The sequence below is a fragment of the Coregonus clupeaformis genome, chromosome 5 (genome assembly GCF_020615455.1).
Source record: "Coregonus clupeaformis isolate EN_2021a chromosome 5, ASM2061545v1, whole genome shotgun sequence".
Taxonomy (NCBI): domain Eukaryota; kingdom Metazoa; phylum Chordata; class Actinopteri; order Salmoniformes; family Salmonidae; genus Coregonus; species Coregonus clupeaformis.
Window position 1 is genome coordinate 42,804,773 of NC_059196.1, and position 26,495 is coordinate 42,831,267.

General features: G+C 41.8%; 1 protein-coding gene across 4 annotated transcripts in view; it reads left to right on the forward strand.

The window, feature by feature from the left end:
- fndc3a (fibronectin type III domain containing 3A) overlaps nucleotides 1-26,495 on the forward strand; it is a 206,400-nt gene that overhangs the window by 155,950 nt on the left and 23,955 nt on the right. For all 4 annotated transcript variants that reach the window (XM_045214559.1, XM_045214560.1, XM_045214558.1 and 1 more), the window contains 8 exons: nucleotides 8,657-8,795; nucleotides 9,214-9,282; nucleotides 11,957-12,075; nucleotides 14,447-14,552; nucleotides 15,444-15,637; nucleotides 15,910-16,023; nucleotides 16,249-16,398; nucleotides 26,047-26,266. In XM_045214559.1, coding sequence (XP_045070494.1) covers nucleotides 8,657-8,795; nucleotides 9,214-9,282; nucleotides 11,957-12,075; nucleotides 14,447-14,552; nucleotides 15,444-15,637; nucleotides 15,910-16,023; nucleotides 16,249-16,398; nucleotides 26,047-26,266 — 1,111 coding nt within the window. The remainder of the gene's footprint in view (nucleotides 1-8,656; nucleotides 8,796-9,213; nucleotides 9,283-11,956; nucleotides 12,076-14,446; nucleotides 14,553-15,443; nucleotides 15,638-15,909; nucleotides 16,024-16,248; nucleotides 16,399-26,046; nucleotides 26,267-26,495) is intronic.

Genomic DNA, 26,495 nt, shown 5'->3' on the forward strand with positions numbered 1-26,495 from the left:
ATACAACTAATACAGTAAGAGTCTAGAGTCATACAACTAATACAGTCTATAGAGTCATACAACTAATAGTCTATAGAGTAATACAACTAATACAGTCTATAGAGTCATACAACTAATACAGTCTATAGAGCCATACAACTAATACAGTAAGAGTCTAGAGTCATACAACTAATACAGTCTATAGAGTCATACAACTAATACAGTCTATAGTCATACAACTAATACAGTCTATAGAGTCATACAACTAATACAGTCTATAGAGTCATACAACTAATACAGTCTATAGAGTCATACAACTAATACAGTCTATAGAGTCATACAACTAATACAGTCTATAGAGTCATACAACTAATACAGTCTATAGAGTCATACAACTAATACAGTCTATAGAGCCATACAACTAATACAGTCTATAGAGCCATACAACTAATACAGTCTATAGAGTAATACAACTAATACAGTCTATAGAGTCATACAACTGATACAGTCTATAGTCATACAACTAATACAGTCTATAGTCATACAACTAATACAGTCTATAGAGTCATACAACTAATACAGTCTATAGAGTCATACAACTAATACAGTATATAGTCATACAACTAATACAGTAAGAGTCTAGAGCCATACAACTAATACAGTAAGAGTCTATAGTCATACAACTAATACAGTAAGAGTCTATAGTCATACAACTAATACAGTAAGAGTCTAGAGCCATACAACTAATACAGTAAGAGTCTAGAGCCATACAACTAATACAGTAAGAGTCTATAGTCATACAACTAATACAGTAAGAGTCTAGAGTCATACAACTAATACAGTAAGAGTCTAGAGCCATACAACTAATACAGTCTATAGAGTCATACAACTAATACTGTCTATAGAGTCATACAACTAATACAGTCTATAGTCATACAACTAATACAGTAAGAGTCTAGAGCCATACAACTAATACAGTCTATAGAGTCATACAACTAATACAGTCTATAGAGTCATACAACTAATACAGTCTATAGAGTCATACAACTAATACAGTCTATAGAGTCATACAACTAATACAGTCTATAGAGTCATACAACTAATACAGTCTATAGAGTCATACAACTAATACAGTCTATAGAGTCATACAACTAATACTGTCTATAGAGTCATACAACTAATACTGTCTATAGAGTCATACAACTAATACAGTCTATAGAGTCATACAACTGATACAGTCTATAGTCATACAACTAATACAGTCTATAGTCATACAACTAATACAGTCTATAGAGCCATACAACTAATACAGTCTATAGAGCCATACAACTAATACAGTCTATAGAGCCATACAACTAATACAGTCTATAGAGTCATACAACTAATACAGTCTATAGAGTCATACAACTAATAGTCTATAGAGCCATACAACTAATACAGTCTATAGAGTCATACAACTAATACAGTCTATAGAGCCATACAACTAATACAGTCTATAGAGTCATACAACTAATACAGTCTATAGAGCCATACAACTAATACAGTCTATAGAGTCATACAACTAATACAGTAAGAGTCTAGAGCCATACAACTAATACAGTAAGAGTCTAGAGTCATACAACTAATACAGTCTATAGAGTCATACAACTAATAGTCTATAGAGTAATACAACTAATACAGTCTATAGAGTCATACAACTAATACAGTCTATAGAGCCATACAACTAATACAGTAAGAGTCTAGAGTCATACAACTAATACAGTCTATAGAGTCATACAACTAATACAGTCTATAGTCATACAACTAATACAGTCTATAGAGTCATACAACTAATACAGTCTATAGAGTCATACAACTAATACAGTCTATAGAGTCATACAACTAATACAGTCTATAGTCATACAACTAATACAGTAAGAGTCTAGAGCCATACAACTAATACAGTCTATAGAGCCATACAACTAATACAGTCTAGAGTCATACAACTAATACAGTCTATAGAGTCATACAACTAATACAGTCTATAGAGTCATACAACTAATACAGTCTATAGTCATACAACTAATACAGTAAGAGTCTAGAGCCATACAACTAATACAGTCTATATAGTCATACCATTAATACAGTCTATAGAGTCATACAACTAATACAGTCTATAGAGTCATACAACTAATACAGTCTATAGAGTCATACAACTAATAGTCTATAGAGTAATACAACTAATACAGTCTATAGAGTAATACAACTAATACAGTCTATAGTCATACAACTAATACAGTCTATAGAGTCATACAACTAATACAGTAAGAGTCTAGAGTCATACAACTAATACAGTCTATAGAGTCATACAACTAATAGTCTATAGAGTAATACAACTAATACAGTCTATAGAGTCATACAACTAATACAGTCTATAGAGCCATACAACTAATACAGTAAGAGTCTAGAGTCATACAACTAATACAGTCTATAGAGTCATACAACTAATACAGTCTATAGAGTCATACAACTAATACAGTCTATAGAGTCATACAACTAATACAGTCTATAGAGTCATACAACTAATACAGTCTATAGTCATACAACTAATACAGTCTATAGAGTCATACAACTAATACAGTCTATAGAGTCATACAACTGATACAGTCTATAGAGTCATACAACTAATACAGTAAGAGTCTAGAGCCATACAACTAATACAGTCTATAGAGCCATACAACTAATACAGTCTATAGAGCCATACAACTAATACAGTAAGAGTCTAGAGTCATACAACTAATACAGTAAGAGTCTATAGTCATACAACTAATACAGTAAGAGTCTAGAGCCATACAACTAATACAGTAAGAGTCTAGAGCAGGGGTGTCAAACTCATTTTAGCTCAGGGGCCACATGGAGGAAAATCTATTCCCAAGTGCGCCGGACCGGAAAAATCATGGTATATATAACTTAAAAACAACAACTTCAGATTGTTTTCTTTGTTTTAATACGATCAACATACAACATAAAGCTGGAGCCTGAGGACAGTGTGTCCAAAATAGTACAAGCACAACATCACTATTAATCATAAAACACGTCAAGTTTATTTGAAAATTCTAAAGAAAAAAGAACACACAAACACACAATGCCTCAGTGATTAACAGAACTGTTTCACAGATCACAGAACTATATCAGGTGTCATTTCTCAGGCAGAAATGTAGATAAAAATAATGAAATCCTGTTCCCCAAACAAGTGCAAGAACCACAGAGTCAAGAATAGGTTAAATATACAAATAAAATAAAATCAATTAAAAACAATAGCACATCAACATAAAAACATATAAACATAAATCTGAAAGCGTTGCTCAAACTCCCGTAACAGTCCAGTTATTTTATCTTTGAACCGCTTCATGTCTGCCACATGTTGGGTCGCGCACACATTTTTCAGACAGGGGAAGTGAGCTGCATCACCACCGGCAAGTTGCGTCTCCCACAATGACAGCTTCAACTTGAAAGAACGTATGCTGTCATAATACTGCGTGACAACTTTGTTGCGCCCTTGCAGCTGTTTGTTCAAGTTATTCAGGTGCTCTGTAACATCCACCATAAATGCAAGGTCCGGCATCCATTCTGCGGAATGAAATTCTAACACTGGTTTGCCCTTTTCTTCCATGAACTGTTCAATTTCTTCTCGTAAATCAAAGAAACGCCTCAGCACAGCACCTCGGCTTAACCATCTTACCTCAGTGTGGTATGGCAGGCCATAGATGTGGTCTTTCTCTCTGAGAAGGCTGTCAAACTGACGGTGATTCAGGCTTCTGGATCGGATGAAATTAACAGTTTGGATGACCACCTTCATGACGTTATCCATCTTTAATGACTTGCAACACAAAGCCTCCTGGTGCAAAATACAGTGAAAAGTCAAAAAATCACGTCCTCCATTTGCAGATTGCACTTTCTCTCTGAACTTTGTCACAACGCCTGCTTTTTCCCGATCATTGAGGGCGCACCATCTGTAGCCAGGCTGACAGCGCGGGACCAGTCCACTTCGACCCTGTCCAGCGCGCCCGACGAAGTGCGGTAAAAATATCAGCTGCTGTCGTTGTATCTGTCATCGGCACCAACTCCACGAACTCCTCGGTGACGGTCAATGTGTCATCAACTCCGCGGATGAAAAAATGGCCAGTTGTGCAACATCTGTAATGTCCGTGCTTTCATCAATTGCAACCGAAAACGCAATAAATGACTTTACTTTTTGCTTCAACTGGCTGTCCAAATCCACTGAAAGATCGGAAATCCTGTCTGCAACTGTGTTTCTTGTCAGGCTGATATTTGCAAAAGCCTGCCGCTTTTCAGGGCACACAATCTCCGCTGCCTTCATCATGCATGTTTTTACAAATTCACCCTCACTAAATGGTTTTGAAGCCACTGCGATTTCATTAGCAATGAGGTAGCTAGCTTTCACTGCAGCGTCACTGATGTCTCGGCTGTGAGTAAACACAGACTGCTGTTTCTTCAGACCCGCCAACAGTTCATTCACCTTCTCTCATCTCCGCTGTCCTTGAAAGTTGTCATATTTGTCGGCATGAAGACTCACATAGTGGCGACGAAGGTTATATTCTTTCAGCACTGCAACATGCTCTGAACACACCAAACATACAGCTTTCCCATTCAATTCCGTGATTAAATAGGATGACCATATTTCTTGGAACACTCTGCACTCTGCGTCCACTTTTCTCTTTTTTGACAGAGACATATTGGGGCAATGAGGGTGCCAAAGCACATAATGTTAAAAGTAGAAGCCGTAATAAATATCGCGGGCAAAACAAAGTAGCTCATTGGCTTCACGTGCTTGACCTACTTGCTCTGCCCCGGTATAAACAGTTTGCTTGCTTAACACAATTGCTATTTCGCCATCCAGTGGACGCAATTGGAACAGCAGTTTATTTTATTGAAAAATTTCTGCGCATTTTTATACGTAAAAAAAAAAAAAAAAAAATCTTTTTTTTTTTTTTTTTTTTTTTAATCATCTCGTGGGCCGGATTAAACCCGTTTGCGGGCCTGATCCGGCCCGCGGGCCGTACGTTTGACACCCCTGGTCTAGAGCCATACTGAGAGCGAGAAAGACAGAAGTGAGATGGTAAGAGGAGTGAGAGGGAGAGAAAAAGTGAGAGCAACGGGCGAGGATGCCGAGACAGAGAGAGGAACAATAGAGATGTAGAAGGAAAGAGTGGGAGCCAGAGAGAAGTAGAGCCCCGTGGGGTGTCTGATCACTGCTGTTTGATCTTCAGGGTTAATTAGACTAGGGATCAGTGTCTTACTGTCTGGGGGAGGAGGAGGAGAGGAGAGGAGAGGAAGTGGGGATGATGAGGAGAGGAGGGTGATTGGCACACAGCGGTCTATGACTCATATGACTGCAGGGATCTAATGGTATTAGTCTAGTCTCCCCTCCCACTGCCTGCAGTGGAGCTGTGGCTGTGTCCCTAATGGCACCCTATTCCCTATATAGTGCAGTACTATTGACCAGAACCCTATGGGCCTTGGTCAAAAGTAGTCCACTATTTTAAGGAAAAGGGTTCAATTTGGGACTCATCCTGGCTCTCAGGGTAACAGTACCTGTCCACAATCCCTCACACAGGGAGGCCAATCAGTGGCTAGTTAGGTAAGCATTGTGGGAAAAGGTAAACTGGCCTTTATTGTGAACTCTGACTGGAAGGGGTCAAGCAGCCCATTGGAGCTGAACATGTGTTTTCTCACAACGCAAGGGGGGGTTGATTATAAGTCTAGTTGTTAAAATCATCAGGGTCAAATACAGGCTGAATTGAATCACTTTTCAGCGCACTTTCCCTCCCTCTGTCCCTGTCTCTCTGCTCCCCTCACTCTCTCTGCTCCCCTCACTCTCTCTCTCTCTCTCTCTGTGTCAATTCAATTCAAAGGGCTTTATTGGCATGGAAAACTTGTTTACATTGCCAATAAAATTGAAATAAACAAAAGTGAGAAGAGATAAAACAACACCACAGTAAATATTACACACAAATCAGAGTGATAGCAATGTGCAAATAGTTGTAGTACGAATAGTAGGGGAAGTTAAATAAACAGGTAAATATTGGTGGTATTTACAATGTTGTTTGTTCTCCACTGGTTGCCCTTTTCTCATGCCAATGGGCCACAAATCTTGTTTGATTTGTTTTCAAATTCTTTGTTGGTCTGTGGGAAATATGGATCTCTAATGTGGTCATGCATTTGGCAGGAGGTTAGGAAGTACAGCTCAGTTTCCACCTCATTCTGTGGGCAGTGGTTATAGGTCTGCCTAAGAGGTCTGTAATTTTTATCATAGGTACACTTCAACTGTGAGAGACGGAATCTAAAACTCTACATGCTTTGTAAGTAGGAAAACCTGCAAAATCGGCAGTGTATCAAATACTTGTTCTCCCCACTGTACATATCCCAACCAGAAGACATGGATAACAAGCAACATCCGCACTGAGCTAAAAGCTAGAGCTAACTAATCTGGACGCTTATAAGAAATCCCGCTATGCCCTCAGTTGAATCATCAAACAGGCAAAGCATCAATACAGGAATAAGACTGTGTGATCACGCTCTGCGTAGCCGATTTGCGTAAGACCTTTAAACAGGTCAACATTCACAAGGCCGCAGGGCCAGATGGATTACCAGGACCAGTACTCAGATCATGCACGGACCAACTAGCAAGTGTCTTCACTGACATTTTCAACCTTTCCCTGACCAAGTCTGTAATACCTACATGTTTCAAGCAGACCACCATAGTCCCTGTGCCCAAGAACGCCAAGATAACTTGGCTAAATGACTACCGACCTGTAGCACTCACGTCTGTAGCCATGAAGTGCTTTGAAAGCCTGGTCATGGCTCACGTCAACACCATCATCCCGGAAACCCTAGACCCACTCCAATTCTCATACCTACCCAACAGATCCACAGATGACGCAATCTCAATTGCACTCCAAACTGCCCTTTCCCACCTGGACAAAAGAAACACCTATGTGAGAATACTGTTCATTGACTACAGCTCAGCGTTCAACACTATAGTGCCCTCCAAGCTCATCACTAAGCTAAGAACCCTGGGACTAAACACCTCCCTCTGCAACTGGATCCTGGACTTCCTGACGGGCCGCCCCCAGGTGGTGAGGGTAGGCAACAACACATCTGCCACACTGATCCTCAACACGGGGGGCCCTCAGGGGTGCGTGCTCAGTCCCCTCCTGTACTCCCTGTTCACCCATGACTGCATGGCCAGGCACGACTCCAACACCATCATTAAGTTTGCTGACGACACAACGGTGGTAGGCCTGATCACAGACAACGATGAGACAGCCTATAGGGAGGAGGTCAGAGACCTGGCAGTGTGGTGCCACGACAACAACCTCTCCCTCAACGTGAGCAAGACAAAGGAGCTGATCGTGGACTACAGGAAAAGGAGGGCCGAACACGCCCCCATTCACATCAACTGTGCTGTAGTGGAGCGGGTCGAGAGCATCAAGTTCCTTGGTGTCCACATTATCAATAAACTATTATGGTCCAAACACACAAAGACAGTCGTGAAGAGGGCACGACAACACCTATTCCCCCTCAGGAGACTGAAGAGATTTGGCATGGGTCCCCAGATCCTCAAAAAGTGATACAGCTGCTCCATCGAGAGCATCCTGACCTGTTGCATCACCGCCTGGTATGACAACTGCTCGACATCCGACTGTAAGGTGCTACAGAGGGTATTGCGTACAGTCCAGTACATCACTGGGGCCAAGCTTCCTGCCATCCAGGACCTCTATACCAGGCGGTGTCAGAGGAAGGCCCAAAAGATGGTCAAAGACTCCAGTCACCCAAGTCATAGACTGTTCCCTCTGCTACCGCACGGCAAGCGGTACCGGAGCGCCAAGTCTAGGTCCAAAAGGCGCCTTGACAGCTTCTACCCCCAAGCTAAAGAGTGCTGAACAGTTAATCAAATCGCTACCTTTACTATTTTCATTGACCCTGCTGCTATTTGCTGTTTATCTAGGAATAGTCCCTTTACCCCACCTACATGTACATATTACCTGGACTAACCTGTACCCCCGCACATTGACTCTGTACCGGTACCCCCTGTATATAGCCTCGTTATTCCATGGACTAACCTGTACCCCCGCACATTGACTCTGTACCGGTACCCCCTGTATATAGCTTCGTTATACATTTTTCTTTTACTCTAGTTTATTTAGTACATATTTTCTTAACTGCGTTGTTGGTTAAGGGCTTGTAAGTAAGCATTTCACGGTAAGGTCCACACCTGTTTTATTCGGGGCATGTGACAAATACAATTTGATTTGATATGAACATATATTTACACATTAAGCAGCAAGATGGTTTGGGAAAGTTTGCTGCAACTAGGGGTCAAAACTTTGACAGCCCCCCCACTTCATTTTCCATCGTAGTGTTTTCCCTAGCTCTGTACAGGCCAATCAACAAAACACAGTCATGTGAGCGCTGGCGAGAGTTGGCATTTGTCTGCTGGATAATTAATGTATGATAGATGGGATTCATGAGTGTCTCATGATGAGTGATATTGTGAATATAGAAATACTTCCAATAAAAGCCTGGATGAGGAATGTGGAATATATAATATCTAGTCTTTCCTTTTCTATGATTGTGATTCCTGACTGCTGCAGTATCTCCTCCCATCCTGCAGGTGGCAGCCTACAACACTGAGGGGAAGAGTAACCCCAGTCAGGTGGCAGAGTTCACTACCTGTCCAGACAGACCAGGGGGACCATGTAGACCTGTCATCAGAGGCAGGGTACTGCCCAACTCCTTCAGACTGGCATGGGGTGAGTAGAGACACACATACATGCACGCGCACACACAGACGCAATCATCATCATCATCATCTCACACACACACGCAATCATCACCAACACACACACAAAGAAATGTCTGATCTGCTCCCAACGGTGATACCGATCAAAACCCCCTGTCACAGATGCATCTGTGCTACCAGAGCTTTGTTTGTTTTCATGTCTGTTGATCCCAATGGCCACCCTTGGTGTGATCAAGAGTACTGGCCTGGTCAAAAGTAGTGTACTATATAGGGAATAGGGTGTTGCCATTTGGGATGCAACCCATTGTCTATTAATATGGCCTGCTGGCTCATGACTCTTTAACAGAGCGTTAGAGACGTTCATCCAGAGCAGAAAGGAAAGATATCAAGCTGTATGACTTGACAGAATAGTTGTATTCTCTCTCTAGAACCTCCTAAAGATAATGGAGGGGCTGAAGTGACCAAATACGTGGTGGAGATATCTGAGGGACTAAGCGGTAAGTTTCAACTACAAATCATTTATTTTATAAATCCCTTTATACATCAGTAAGAGCTTTCTAGTTAACCAGCCTGAACCCCAGAGAGAGCTTTCCAGTTACCCAGCCTGAACCCCAGAGAGCTTTCCAGTTACCCAGCCTGAACCCCAGAGAGCTTTCCAGTCACCCAGCCTGAACCCCAGAGAGCTTTCCAGTTACCCAGCCTGAACCCCAGAGAGCTTTCCAGTTACCCAACCTGAACCCCAGAGAGCTTTCCAGTTACCCTGCCTGAACCCCAGAGAGCTTTCTAGTTACCCAGCCTGAACCCCAGAGAGCTTTCCAGTTACCCAGCCTGAACCCCAGAGAGCTTTCCAGTTACCCAACCTGAACCCCAGAGAGCTTTCCAGTTACCCTGCCTGAACCCCAGAGAGCTTTCCAGTTACCCTGCCTGAACCCCAGAGAGCTTTCTAGTTACCCAGCCTGAACCCCAGAGAGCTTTCCAGTTACCCAGCCTGAACCCCAGAGAGCTTTCCAGTTACCCAACCTGAACCCCAGAGAGAGCTTTCCAGTTACTCAGCCTGAACCCCAGAGAGCTTTCCAGTTACCCAGCCTGAACCCCAGAGAGAGCTTTCCAGTTACCCAGCCTGAACCCCAGAGAGCTTTCCAGTTACTCAGCCTGAACCCCAGAGAGCTTTCCAGTTACCCAACCTGAACCCCAAAGAGCTTTCCAGTTACCCAGCCTGAACCCCAGAGAGCTTTCCAGTTACCCAACCTGAACCCCAGAGAGCTTTCCAGTTACCCAGCCTGAACCCCAGAGAGCTTTCCAGTTACCCAGCCTGAACCCCAGAGAGCTTTCCAGTTAACCAGCCTGAACCCCAGAGAGCTTTCCAGTTACCCAACCTGAACCCCAGAGAGCTTTCCAGTTACCCAGCCTGAACCCCAGATAGCTTTCCAGTTACCCAGCCTGAACCCCAGAGAGCAAGAAAAACAGAAGGAGAAACTTGATAACAGTAATCTGTTTTATTTGTGTAGTGCTTTTTAGCAACCCACAGTAGTTTTCAAGATACTGTGCCTTCAGAAAGTATTCACACCCATTGACTTTTTCCACATTTTGTTGTGTTACAGCCTGAATTTAAAATGGATTATATTGAGATTTTGTGTCCCTGGCCTACACTCAATACCACATAATGTAAAAGTGAAATTATGTTTTTAGAAATATTTACAAATTCAATAATGAAAAGCCGAAATGTCTTGAGGCAATAAGTGTTCAACCCCTTTGTTTATGGCAAGCCTAAATAAGTTCAGGAGTAAGAATTTGCTTTACAAGTCACATAAGTTGCATGGACTCACTCTGTGTGCAATAATCGTGTTTTAACATGATTTTTGAATGACTACCTCGTCTGTACCCCACACATACAATTATCTGTAAGTTCCCTCAGTCGAGCAGTGAATTTCAAACACAGATTCAACCATAAAGACCAGGGAGGCTTTCCAATGCCTCACAAAGAAGGGCACCTATTGGTAGATGGGTAGAAATAAAAAAGCAGAAATTGAATATCCCTTTGAGCATGATGAAGTTATTAATTACACTTTGGATGGTGTTTCAATACACCCAGTCACTACAAAGATACAGGCGTCCTTCCTAACTCAGTTGCCGGAGAGGAAGGAAACCGCTCAGGGATTTCACCATGAGGCCAATGGTGACTTTAAAACAGTTTAATGGCTGTGACAGGAGAAAACTGAGGATGGATCAACAACATTGTAGTTACTCCACAATACTAACCTAAATGACAAAGTGAAAAGAAGGAAGCCTGTTTGGGACAAATCCAACACAACACAGTGTACCACTCTTCATATTTTCAAACATGATGGTGGCTGCATCATGTTATGGGTATGCTTGTCATCGACAAAGACTAGGGAGTTTTTTTTAGCTAAGCACAGGCAAAATCCTAGAGGAAAACCTGGTTCAGTCTGCTTTCCAACAGGCACTGGGAGACAAACTCACCTTTCAGCAGAACAATAACCTAAAAACACAAGGCCAAATATACACTGGAGTTGCTTACCAAGAAGACATTGAATGTTCTTGAGTGGCCGAGTTACAGTTTTGACTTAAATCGGAATGAAAATCTAATGGCAAGACTTGAAAATGGCTGTCTAGCAATGATCAACAACCAACTTGACAGATCTTGAATAATTTTAAAAGAATAATGTGCAAATATTGTGCAATCCTGCTGTGCAAAGCTCTTAGAGACTTACCCAGAAAGACTCACATCTGAAATCGCTGCCAAAGGTGATTCTAACATGTATTGACTCAGGGGTGTGAATACTTTATATAAATGAGATATTTCTGTATTTCATTTTCAGTACGTTTGCAAAAATGTATAAAAACATGTTTTCACTTTGTCCTTATGGGATATTGTGTGTAGATGTGTGAGAGAAAAAAACACGTATTTAATCAATTTTGAATTCTGGCTGTAACACAACAAAATGTGGAATAAATCAAGGGGTTACTGTATGAATGCTTTCTGAAGGCACAGTATTTAACAAGAACAAGATCGCTTAGTAGTGTGTGTTTCTGTGTGTGTGTGTGTCCATGTGTTCATGTCTCTCTGTTTGTGTGTCTGTGTGTGTGTGTCTCTGTCCGTGTGTGTGTGTGTGTGTGTGTGTGTGTGTGTCCCTGTATGTGTGTCTCTAGGCGTGTCTTGGGAGCTGGCGTACAGTGGTCCAGCCATGGAGCATGCGTGTGAGGGGCTGAAACCAGGCCACTCCTACCAGACCAGAGTTTACTGCATGAGTGAGGGGGGCCAGAGCCCAGTGAGTCATCACCTTACTGCACCCACACATATACAACTCTGCATGTACTCGAGCGAACGACACGCAGTCCTCGCAGCCGTGAGAGCTTCGGACCAGCCGTATCTGTCTTTGTCGGTGATGTTTCTCACCGTTGTGTCTCTGTCACTCGTGATATAGCTAACACAAGAAAACACATCTATTTCTATCTCCTTCTATTTGCATGGCTCTCTCTAGATATATATCTTTCTACTTCTAAACTCTCTCTAGATATATATCTTTCTACTTCTAAACTCTCTCTAGATATATATCTTTCTACTTCTAAACTCTCTCTAGATATATATCTTTCTACTTCTAAACTCTCTCTAGATATATCTTTCTACTTCTAAACTCTCTCTAGATATATCTTTCTACTTCTGAACTCTCTCTAGATATATCTTTCTACTTCTGAACTCTCTCTAGATATACAGTGGGGGAAAAAAGTATTTAGTCAGCCACCCTCATTTTGTCTGTCATAGTTGACGTGTACCTATGATGAAAATTACAGGCCTCTCTCATCTTTTTAAGTGGGAGAACTTGCACAATTGGTGGCTGACTAAATACTTTTTTCCCCCACTGTATCTTTCTACTTCTAAACTCTCTCTAGATATATCTTTCTACTTCTAAACTCTCTCTAGATATATCTTTCTACTTCTAAACTCTCTCTAGATATATCTTTCTACTTCTAAACTCTCTCCACAGCTTTGTTTCTCTCTCAGCTGTGTGTGGTCTGATCCTCTGCTTCATAATGATCTGATAAATGACACTAGGAGTATTTATTCCAGTTATGCCCATGCCTTCTAATTCTGGCCCGCTTCTAATAGGAGATTGCCATTCATCTGTTTTCTCGTGTAGAGGTCATTAATGATCTTCTTCATGGGGATGAGTCCCAAATGGCACACTATTCCCTGTATAGTGCATTACTTAGGGCTCAGTAGTGCGCACTATACAGGGAATAGGGTGCCATTTGGGACTCGTACCATATGTACGCGCAAGACAGAGGGCTGTAATGAGTTAACCCTCGCCGCAATGGTGTAGGAAGCTGGGCTAATTGTTGATTAGCCAGTTCAGCTGTTGTACGATATTACTGCATCAATGCCTTTATTCATTGAGGGCGTGGAGAAACATGACTCATGATGCCAAGCTTTTGTTTTTGTTAAGTGTTCGTTTTTTTTGTTGTTGTTGTGGGTTGCTGAATAACGTGCCATAATGCTCATACGTTGGGTGGCTGTCTTCTCTGGACATACACAGCAGATCAACATGGCAATGATATGCAGTGTAGTCCTACATTTTTAAAACTCCCTACGTATGTATAGATACTGTGCTAATGTATTGTTTTTCATCAGTTGTATAATTTGAAATATAAATGTGTTTGTAAGGCAGGGAGTAAGGCTGTCCTACCTATTTACAGATGGAGGGTTGTCTTGTTTCCCTATCCAAATACTGTTGTCTCATCCTAACATGTTGTTGTTGTGTTGTCTCATCCTAACATGTTGTTGTTGTGTTGTCTCATCCTAACATGTTGTTGTTGTTGTGTTGTCTCATCCTAACATGTTGTTGTTGTTGTCTCATCCTAACATGTTGTTGTTGTGTTGTCTCCTCCTAACATGTTGTTGTTGTGTTGTCTCATCCTAACATGTTGTTGTTGTGTTGTCTCATCCTAACATGTTGTTGTTGTGTTGTCTCATCCTAACATGTTGTTGTTGTGTTGTCTCATCCTAACATGTTGTTGTTGTGTTGTCTCATCCTAACATGTTGTTGTTGTGTTGTCTCATCCTAACATGTTGTTGTGTTGTCTCATCCTAACATGTTGTTGTTGTGTTGTCTCATCCTAACATGTTGTTGTTGTTGTGTTGTCTCATCCTAACATGTTGTTGTTGTGTTGTCTCATCCTAACATGTTGTTGTTGTTGTTGTCTCATCCTAACATGTTGTTGTGTTGTCTCATCCTAACATGTTGTTGTTGTTGTGTTGTCTCATCCTAACATGTTGTTGTTGTTGTGTTGTCTCATCCTAACATGTTGTTGTTGTTGTCTCATCCTAACATGTTGTTGTTGTGTTGTCTCATCCTAACATGTTGTTGTTGTGTTGTCTCATCCTAACATGTTGTTGTTGTTGTTGTGTTGTCTCATCCTAACATGTTGTTGTTGTTGTGTTGTCTCATCCTAACATGTTGTTGTGTTGTCTCATCCTAACATGTTGTTGTTGTTGTGTTGTCTCATCCTAACATGTTGTTGTGTTGTCTCATCCTAACATGTTGTTGTGTTGTCTCATCCTAACATGTTGTTGTGTTGTGTTGTCTCATCCTAACATGTTGTTGTGTTGTCTCATCCTAACATGTTGTTGTTGTGTTCCAGCTGTCAGAGACTCTGCAGGTCCAGACTCCTGCGGTGCCTCCAGGGCAGTGCCAGCCGCCCCACGTGGTGGGCAAGCCCAAGGCCAGAGAGGTGCTGCTGCGCTGGGGTGAGTCACTCTGCCAGCCCCCCTGCCAATCTTAACCACCACGCTATCACCATGCCAACCAAAACCACCACGCGATCACCATGCCAACCAAAACCACCACGCGATCACCATGCCGACCAAAACCACCACGCGATCACCATGCCGACCAAAACTACCACTCTATCGCCATGCCAACCAAAACCACCACTCTATCACCATGCCAACCAAAACCACCACTCTATCACCATGCCAACCAAAACCACCACGCTATCACCATGCCAACCTTAAATACCACCCTATCACCATGGCAACCTTAAATACCACTATCATCATGCCAACCTTAACCACCACTCTATCACCATGCCAACCTTAACCACCACTCTATCATCATGCCAACCTTAACCACCACTCTATCACCATGCCAACCTTAATCACCATGCCAACCTTAACCACCACTCTATCACCATGCCAACCTTAACCACCACTCTATCACCATGCAAACCTTAACCACCACTCTATCACCATGCCAACCTTAATCACCACTCTATCACCATGCCAACCTTAACCACCACTCTGTCACCATGCCAACCTTAACCACCACTCTGTCTGTCTGTGTGGGCGTTGTTTATTCTCTTTTGGTACCTGGGAAAAACTGGCTTTTTATTATAATATATGCCATGTAGCAGATTCATTGTGTTGGGGGCTTTGTCTAGCTGTCTGATACATTAAAGCAGAGTCTATTGTCAACCCTGAATCATGGACAAAATCATGGACAAAACCCTAACTTTGTGCTAAATATGTTGTTGGTCATTGTTTGTAACTATATATGCTGCTATTTTAGCCATTTAACATCTCAATGAGAATAATCTGAAAGTTAAATATGAAATAAACAAAAATGTGTCTCTCTCCCAGGTCCTCCGGGTGTGGATGGGGGCAGCCCGGTGTCGGTCTATAGTGTGGAGGTGTGTGGCGCTGGTACTCAGGGGTCAGCAGGTCAGGAGGAGGTCAGGGAGGTGTACCAAGGTTCGGAGGTCGACTACACCGTGGGTAATCTGCTGCCGGGACGGACATACAGCTTCCGCCTGCGGGCTGCCAACAAGGCTGGGGTGAGACACCAAACTGGCTTTATCCCCTAGCTGCTAAGAAAACAGCGTACTTCATCCGTTTATGAATGATACAGGATAGGCTTTTTTTTTTGTTCAGTGTATGGGTTTGACTAAATAGTTTGCAGGAGGGAACAAAAAGTGGATTTTGTCTTTCACTGAATCTCTTCCCCGTATGCCCCCTCTATTCCTGTATGTCATTTTGTGTCATTTAAGAAAGTGTGTTTGAGTGTCACTGACTAATGAGTGTGTATTTTGGTGTGTGTGTGTGTTAGTACGGACCCCTGTCAGAGCATTGTGAGGTGACCATGGGCCCTGGGGCTCCAGAACCCTGTAAAGCCCCTCACATTACCTGCAAGTCCCCTACCGTGGCTGTGGTCAGCTGGGAGGTAAGAACACGACACAACAACTGTGACTTCTGTTCTACACGGTTGGGACTACAGCAGAAATGATCCCAGGGGAAAATATAAAGTACATCAATCATCCTGTCAATCAAAACAGGAGTATATATATATATATATCGATACAGGAGTTTATCTGTATTGAAACAATCAATCAATCAATCCATTATGTACCAGTCTCACCACTGCTCCCCCCTGTTTCTCCCTCCCCAGGCTCCGGCCAGTAACGGGGCGGCGGTCTCAGAGTACCGTGTGGAGTGGGGAGCGGCGGAGGGCACCATGCAGGTGTGTTACAGCGGTGCCAGCCTCACCCACGAGGTCAAGGGACTGCTGCCCGCCACCAACTACTTCTGCCGTGTTCAGGTGAGCCTGTCCCCTCAGCACTAACGACAAGTTACCTGGTACTTAGTAGTTACTGCTTCTACTGCCGTGTTCAGGTGAGCCTGTCCTCTCAGCACTAACGACAAGTTACCTGGTACTATCTCTCTGTCACTAGTAGTGCTGAGAATTGCCAGTGACCTCACGCTACGACGTTATCTCGATACTTCGATTACGATACGTATGCGAAACTCGCGATTCAGTATGTATTGCGATTCGAATACTGCGATTTTTTTATTTATTGCGATTTAGATGTTCCAAACATATTGCTCGCTTATATATATGTGTATCTGCTGCAGAGCGACAAGAGAGAGCCATGAGAAAATGGGTTTTGATTAGTCATGGAAATAGAAGTGCTGGAGAACAAACTTTAGGGAAGGTTTTGGCCCAGGTACAGCCGACGGTGAGTAGTGTACAGTCATGAGATCAATACGTGGTACAGGTGACTGTGGTCTAGTGTGGCTCAGCAAGAGGGTGCTGCTAGCAATGCAAGGTTGTGGGTTCAATTCCCACTTGACCATATACACTAAGCTACAAATGTATGCACCTGGTGTAATTGTACACCAGATAACCAACACCAGGGTAATCTGGTGTTTTATTAAGGATATCTACTCTACCACCAGGGTAATCTGGTGTTTTATTAAGGATATCTACTCTACCACCAGGGTAATCTGGTGTTTTATTAAGGATATCTACTCTACCACCAGGGTAATCTGGTGTTTTATTAAGGATATCTACTCTACACCAGGGTAATCTGGTGTTTTATTAAGGATATCTACTCTACCACCAGGGTAATCTGGTGTTTTATTAAGGATATCTACTCTACACCAGGGTAATCTGGTGTTTTATTAAGGATATCTACTCTACCACCAGGGTAATCTGGTGTTTTATTAAGGATATCTACTCTACACCAGGGTAATCTGGTGTTTTATTAAGGATATCTACTCTACACCAGGGTAATCTGGTGTTTTATTAAGGATATCTACTCTACCACCAGGGTAATCTGGTGTTTTATTAAGGATATCTACTCTACACCAGGGTAATCTGGTGTTTTATTAAGGATATCTACTCTACCACCAGGGTAATCTGGTGTTTTATTAAGGATATCTACTCTACACCAGGGTAATCTGGTGTTTTATTAAGGATATCTACTCTACCACCAGGGTAATCTGGTGTTTTATTAAGGATATCTACTCTCAGCCCCACACCAGGGTAATCTGGTGTTTTATTAAGGATATCTACTCTCAGCCCCACACCAGGGTAATCTGGTGTTTTATTAAGGATATCTACTCTACCACCAGGGTAATCTGGTGTTTTATTAAGGATATCTACTCTACCACCAGGGTAATCTGGTGTTTTATTAAGGATATCTACTCTACCACCAGGGTAATCTGGTGTTTTATTAAGGATATCTACTCTACCACCAGGGTAATCTGGTGTTTTATTAAGGATATCTACTCTACCACCAGGGTAATCTGGTGTTTTATTAAGGATATCTACTCTACCACCAGGGTAATCTGGTGTTTTATTAAGGATATCTACTCTACCACCAGGGTAATCTGGTGTTTTATTAAGGATATCTACTCTACCACCAGGGTAATCTGGTGTTTTATTAAGGATATCTACTCTACCACCAGGGTAATCTGGTGTTTTATTAAGGATATCTACTCTACCACCAGGGTAATCTGGTGTTTTATTAAGGATATCTACTCTACCACCAGGGTAATCTGGTGTTTTATTAAGGATATCTACTCTACCACCAGGGTAATCTGGTGTTTTATTAAGGATATCTACTCTACCACCAGGGTAATCTGGTGTTTTATTAAGGATATCTACTCTACCACCAGGGTAATCTGGTGTTTTATTAAGGATATCTACTCTACCACCAGGGTAATCTGGTGTTTTATTAAGGATATCTACTCTACCACCAGGGTAATCTGGTGTTTTATTAAGGATATCTACTCTACCACCAGGGTAATCTGGTGTTTTATTAAGGATATCTACTCTACCACCAGGGTAATCTGGTGTTTTATTAAGGATATCTACTCTACCACCAGGGTAATCTGGTGTTTTATTAAGGATATCTACTCTACACCAGGGTAATCTGGTGTTTTATTAAGGATATCTACTCTACCACCAGGGTAATCTGGTGTTTTATTAAGGATATCTACTCTACCACCAGGGTAATCTGGTGTTTTATTAAGGATATCTACTCTACCACCAGGGTAATCTGGTGTTTTATTAAGGATATCTACTCTACCACCAGGGTAATCTGGTGTTTTATTAAGGATATCTACTCTACCACCAGGGTAATCTGGTGTTTTATTAAGGATATCTACTCTACACCAGGGTAATCTGGTTTTTTATTAAGGATATCTACTCTCAGCCCCACACCAGGGTAATCTGGTGTTTTATTAAGGATATCTACTCTACACCAGGGTAATCTGGTGTTTTATTAAGGATATCTACTCTACCACCAGGGTAATCTGGTGTTTTATTAAGGATATCTACTCTACCACCAGGTTAATCTGGTGTTTTATTAAGGATATCTACTCTACACCAGGGTAATCTGGTGTTTTATTAAGGATATCTACTCTACACCAGGGTAATCTGGTGTTTTATTAAGGATATCTACTCTACCACCAGGGTAATCTGGTGTTTTATTAAGGATATCTACTCTACACCAGGGTAATCTGGTGTTTTATTAAGGATATCTACTCTCAGCCCCACACCAGGGTAATCTGGTGTTTTATTAAGGATATCTACTCTACCACCAGGGTAATCTGGTGTTTTATTAAGGATATCTACTCTACCACCAGGGTAATCTGGTGTTTTATTAAGGATATCTACTCTACCACCAGGGTAATCTGGTGTTTTATTAAGGATATCTACTCTACACCAGGGTAATCTGGTGTTTTATTAAGGATATCTACTCTACACCAGGGTAATCTGGTGTTTTATTAAGGATATCTACTCTACCACCAGGGTAATCTGGTGTTTTATTAAGGATATCTACTCTACCACCAGGGTAATCTGGTGTTTTATTAAGGATATCTACTCTACCACCAGGGTAATCTGGTGTTTTATTAAGGATATCTACTCTACACCAGGGTAATCTGGTGTTTTATTAAGGATATCTACTCTACCACCAGGGTAATCTGGTGTTTTATTAAGGATATCTACTCTACCACCAGGGTAATCTGGTGTTTTATTAAGGATATCTACTCTACCACCAGGGTAATCTGGTGTTTTATTAAGGATATCTACTCTACCACCAGGGTAATCTGGTGTTTTATTAAGGATATCTACTCTACCACCAGGGTAATCTGGTGTTTTATTAAGGATATCTACTCTCAGCCCCACACCAGGGTAATCTGGTGTTTTATTAAGGATATCTACTCTACACCAGGGTAATCTGGTGTTTTATTAAGGATATCTACTCTACCACCAGGGTAATCTGGTGTTTTATTAAGGATATCTACTCTACCACCAGGGTAATCTGGTGTTTTATTAAGGATATCTACTCTACCACCAGGGTAATCTGGTGTTTTATTAAGGATATCTACTCTACCACCAGGGTAATCTGGTGTTTTATTAAGGATATCTACTCTACCACCAGGGTAATCTGGTGTTTTATTAAGGATATCTACTCTACACCAGGGTAATCTGGTGTTTTATTAAGGATATCTACTCTACACCAGGGTAATCTGGTGTTTTATTAAGGATATCTACTCTACCACCAGGGTAATCTGGTGTTTTATTAAGGATATCTACTCTACCACCAGGGTAATCTGGTGTTTTATTAAGGATATCTACTCTACCACCAGGGTAATCTGGTGTTTTATTAAGGATATCTACTCTACACCAGGGTAATCTGGTGTTTTATTAAGGATATCTACTCTACCACCAGGGTAATCTGGTGTTTTATTAAGGATATCTACTCTACCACCAGGGTAATCTGGTGTTTTATTAAGGATATCTACTCTCAGCCCCACACCAGGGTAATCTGGTGTTTTATTAAGGATATCTACTCTACACCAGGGTAATCTGGTGTTTTATTAAGGATATCTACTCTACCACCAGGGTAATCTGGTGTTTTATTAAGGATATCTACTCTACCACCAGGGTAATCTGGTGTTTTATTAAGGATATCTACTCTACCACCAGGGTAATCTGGTGTTTTATTAAGGATATCTACTCTACCACCAGGGTAATCTGGTGTTTTATTAAGGATATCTACTCTACCACCAGGGTAATCTGGTGTTTTATTAAGGATATCTACTCTACACCAGGGTAATCTGGTGTTTTATTAAGGATATCTACTCTACCACCAGGGTAATCTGGTGTTTTATTAAGGATATCTACTCTACCACCAGGGTAATCTGGTGTTTTATTAAGGATATCTACTCTACCACCAGGGTAATCTGGTGTTTTATTAAGGATATCTACTCTACCACCAGGGTAATCTGGTGTTTTATTAAGGATATCTACTCTCTGCCCCACACCAGGGTAATCTGGTGTTTTATTAAGGATATCTACTCTACCACCAGGGTAATCTGGTGTTTTATTAAGGATATCTACTCTACCACCAGGGTAATCTGGTGTTTTATTAAGGATATCTACTCTACCACCAGGGTAATCTGGTGTTTTATTAAGGATATCTACTCTACACCAGGGTAATCTGGTGTTTTATTAAGGATATCTACTCTACCACCAGGGTAATCTGGTGTTTTATTAAGGATATCTACTCTACCACCAGGGTAATCTGGTGTTTTATTAAGGATATCTACTCTACCACCAGGGTAATCTGGTGTTTTATTAAGGATATCTACTCTACACCAGGGTAATCTGGTGTTTTATTAAGGATATCTACTCTACACCAGGGTAATCTGGTGTTTTATTAAGGATATCTACTCTACCACCAGGGTAATCTGGTGTTTTATTAAGGATATCTACTCTACCACCAGGGTAATCTGGTGTTTTATTAAGGATATCTACTCTACCACCAGGGTAATCTGGTGTTTTATTAAGGATATCTACTCTCTGCCCCACACCAGGGTAATCTGGTGTTTTATTAAGGATATCTACTCTACCACCAGGGTAATCTGGTGTTTTATTAAGGATATCTACTCTACCACCAGGGTAATCTGGTGTTTTATTAAGGATATCTACTCTACCACCAGGGTAATCTGGTGTTTTATTAAGGATATCTACTCTACACCAGGGTAATCTGGTGTTTTATTAAGGATATCTACTCTACCACCAGGGTAATCTGGTGTTTTATTAAGGATATCTACTCTACCACCAGGGTAATCTGGTGTTTTATTAAGGATATCTACTCTACCACCAGGGTAATCTGGTGTTTTATTAAGGATATCTACTCTACACCAGGGTAATCTGGTGTTTTATTAAGGATATCTACTCTACACCAGGGTAATCTGGTGTTTTATTAAGGATATCTACTCTACCACCAGGGTAATCTGGTGTTTTATTAAGTGTTTAATCACATAGTTTCATGGTTTGTCTCCCAAATAAGTGTAGGGTAGTGTAGTGTAGCGTAGGGAAGGGTAGTGTAGGGTGGGGTAGTGTGGTGTGGTATTCCCTGAGTGACATTTTATTTTTGTGTCAAATTGGCAGTTGGCCAATGGCCCCTTATGGGATTAATTGACACATAAACAAACATTACATTATTTCACTGTGGTAATTCAGGGCTCATTCTTCTTCCGGTGTTCTCTGCAGTGCGCACCGCATAAAGAGTGAACAAGAAATCAATACATAATAGTAAATAAGGTTATCCAGGCAATAATTATATCCCTAGAGCAGTAAAAAAATAAATATATATATATATATATAATAATAATAATATAATAATATGCCATTTAGCAGACGCTTTTATCCAAAGCGACTTACAGTCATGCAGGCATAAATTTTTGTGTATGGGTGGTCCCGGGGATCGAACCCACTACCCTGGCGTTACAAGCGCCGTGCTCTACCAGCTGAGCTACAGAGGGCCTCATCCATGTCGTACATACCCTTCAATGTCAATTGTTTCTTGCCGATGCAAATGCGTTTAATTTATAGAGGTAATGTCTGGGTTTAAGGATTTTAGTATTGTTATTCGTAACTTATTGTTCAAGGTAATCCATGTGTTAACATGCCAAAACGCTATTGAAATGGAGTCTCGTAGGGGATGGGAAGCCCTTTTTTTTTGTCATTTATGGTTAGGGTTTCTCCAAAGCTGTATGATTATCCTGAATGGCTTTCTCCAAAGCTGTATGATTATCCTGGATGGCGTTGTCTCCAAAGCTGTATGATTGTCCTGGATGGTTTTCTCCAAAGCTGTATGATTGTCCTGGATGGTTTTCTCCAAAGCTGTATGATTATCCTGGATGGCTTTCTCTAAAGCTGTATGATTGTCCTGGATGGCGTTCTCCGAAGATGTATGATTATCCTGGATCGCTTTCTCCAAAGCTGTATGATTATCCTGGATGGCTTTCTCAAAAGCTGTATGATTGTCCTGGATGGCTTTCTCCAAAGGTGTATGATTGTCCTGGATGGCTTTCTCCAAAGCTGTATGATTGTCCTGGATGGCTTTCTCCAAAGATGTATGATTGTCCTGGATCGCTTTCTCCAAAGCTGTATGATTATCCTGGATGGCTTATCTCCTTCATGAAATTAGCCATGCTGTTGTTTAATCAGCTGGCAGTCTTTCCTACCACTCTTTCTTTTCTAATATAATGAATATGATGTACAGCAGGGTTCCCCAATAGGCGGCCCGCAAGTGATTTTATTTGGCCCCCCAGGTTTTTTGAGCCCCAAAAATATATACAGTGCCTTCACACCCCTAGACTTTTTCCACATTTTGTTACAAAGTGGGATTAAAATTGATTTAATTGTCTTCTTTTTTTTGTCAACAATCTACACAACATACTCTTAATGTCAATGTGGAAGATTTTTTTTATTTTTACAAATGTTAGAATTTATGAAAATTAAAACACTAATATATCTCGATGAGATAAGTATTCAACTCCCTGAGTCAATACATGTTAGAATCACTTTGGAAGCGATTACAGCTGTGAGTCTTTCTGCATAAATCTCTAAAAAACTTTCTATATCTGGATTGTGCAACATTTGCCCATTTTGTTATTTTCAAAATTCTTCAAGCTCTGTCAAATTGGTTGTTGATCATTGCTCTCAAACCATTTTCAGGTCTTGTAATTGGGGACCCCTGATCTCCATCCACAGTATGTGAGTCAACATACAGTGAGGAGGTGGAGGCAGAGCTGGAGACTAGTGTACACTCAGCTCCACCTAGTGGTCCGAAGTGGTCATTACAACTAGACATCAAATCAAATCAAATCAAATTTTATTGGTCACATGCGCTGAATACAACAGGTGCAGACATTACAGTGAAATGCTTACTTACAGCCCTTAACCAACAGTGCATTTATTTTTAACAAAAAAAAGTAAGAATAAAACAACAACAAAAAAAGTGTTGAGAAAAAAAGAGCAGAAGTAAAATAAAGTGACAGTAGGGAGGCTATATATACAGTAAAATAAAGTGACAGTAGGGAGGCTATATATACAGTAAAATAAAGTGACAGTAGGGAGGCTATATATACAGTAAAATAAAGTGACAGTAGGGAGGCTATATATACAGTAAAATAAAGTGACAGTAGGGAGGCTATATATACAGTAAAATAAAGTGACAGTAGGGAGGCTATATATACAGTAAAATAAAGTGACAGTAGGGAGGCTATATATACAGGGGGCTACCGTTGCAGAGTCAATGTGCGGGGTCATTATTGGTTCCCCAGCTGCTCAGGGTAGAAAAACCCCTAGGCACAGATACACTACATGACCAAAAGTATGTTGACACCTGCTCGTCAAACAGCTCATTCCAAAATCATGGGCATTAATATGGAGTTGGTCCCCCCCCCTTTTCTGCTATAACAGCCTCCACTCTTCTGGGAAGGCTTTCCACTAGATGTTGGAACATTGCTGCGGGGACTTGCTTCCATTCAGCCACGAGCATTAGTGAGGTCGGGCACTGCTGTTGGGCGATTAGGCCTGGCTCGCAGTCGGTGTTTCAATTACATTTACATTACATTTGAGTCATTTAGCAGACGCTCTTACAGAGCGACTTACAGTTAGTGAGTGCATACATTTTGTACTTTTTTTTTTCATCCCAAAGGTGTTCAATGGGGTTGAGGTCAGGGCTCTGTGCAGGCCAGTCAAGTTCTTCCACACCGATCTCGACAAACCATTTCTGTATGAACCTCGCTTTGTGCACGGGGGCATTGTCATGCTGAAACAGGAAAGGGCCTTCCCCAAACAGAATCGTCTAGAATGTAATTGTATGCTGTAGCGTCAAGATTTCCCTTCACTGGAACTAAGGGGCCTAGCCCGAACCATGAAAAACAGCCCCAGACCATTATTCCTCCTCCACCAAACTTTACAGTTGGCACTATGCATTTGGGTAGATGGCGTTCTTCTGGCATCCACCAAACCCAGATTCTTCCATCGGACTGCCAGATGGTGAAGCGTGATTCATCACTCCAGAGAACGTGTTTCCACTGCTCCAGAGTCCAATGGCGGCGAGCTTTACACCACTCCAGCCGACGCTTGGCATTGCGCATGGTGATCTGAGGCTTCTGTGTGGCTGCTCGGCTATGGAAACCCATGGCGAACAGTTCTTCCAGAGGCAGTTTGGAACTCGGTAGAGAGTGTTGCAACCGAGGACAGACGCTTCGCGCTTCAGCGCTCGGCGGTCCCGTTCTGTGAGCTTGTGTGGCCTGCCACTTCGCGGCTGAGCCGTTGTTGCTCCTAGACGTTTCCACTCAACAGCTGACCAGGGCAGCTCTAGCAGGGCAGAAATCGGACTTCTTGGAAAGGTGGCATCCTATGACGGTGCCACGTTGAAAGTCACTGAGCTCTTCAGTACGGGCCATTCTACTGCTAATGTTTGTCTATGGAGCTTGCATGGCTGTGTGCTCGATTTTATAAACCTGTCAGCAACGGGTGTGGCTGAAATAGCCGAATCCACTAGTTTGAAGGGGTGTCCACATACTTTTGTGTACATATTTTAGCTAGTATCATCGGATTACATCAGCCTGTGTCTCTTCTGAATCATCTATATCTAAACTAAACTAATCACCTATATCTAAACTAATCATCTATATCTAAACTAAACTAATCATCTATATCTAAACTAAACTAATCATCTATATCTAAAGTAAACTAATCATCTATATATAAACTAAACTAATCACCTATATCTAAACTAATCATCTATATCTAAAGTAAACTAATCATCTATATCTAAACTAAACTAATTATCTATAACTAAACTAATCATCTATATCAACTCTCTCCCTCCCTTTTTCCCTCTCCTTATCTCCCCCATCTATCACTTCTTCCCCCCTCCCCTCTGTCTCTCCCCCCTCCCCCTCTGTCTCTCCCCCCCTCCCCTCTGTCTCTCCCCCCTCCCCTCTGTCTCTCCCCCCCTCCCCCTCTGTCTCTCCCCCCCTCCCCCTCTGTCTCTCCCCCCTCCCCTCTGTCTCTCCCCCTCCCCCTCTGTCTCTCCCCCCCTCCCCCTCTGTCTCTCCCCCCTCCCCCTCTGTCTCTCCTCAGGCTGTGAACGTGGCTGGCGTGGGTATGTTCAGCGAGGCGATCCTCTGTCAAACTCCTCCTTCTGTACCTGCGGCCGTCAGCAGTGTCCACGCCCTCAAAGAGGCGGAGCTACGGGGATACCACACCTCCACCTCCACAGACCAGGAGGAAGAGGAAGAGGATGAGGAGGAGGAGGATGGACCCCCCACCCCTCCTCTCTACTCCCCCTCCACTTGTCTAGGTCAGTTTGGTTTGACATTGTTTTGTTTGTTTGTCTTGTTGACTGTTGTAAAGCCTCTTTGGGACCATAAAAAAAAAATTATATATATACATACAGTGTATTCGGAAAGTAATCAGACCCCTTCCCTTTTTCCACATTTTGTTACATTACAGCCTTATTCTAAAATGGATTACATTTTTTTAAATCCTCATCAATCTACACACAATACCCCATAATGACAAAGCAAAAA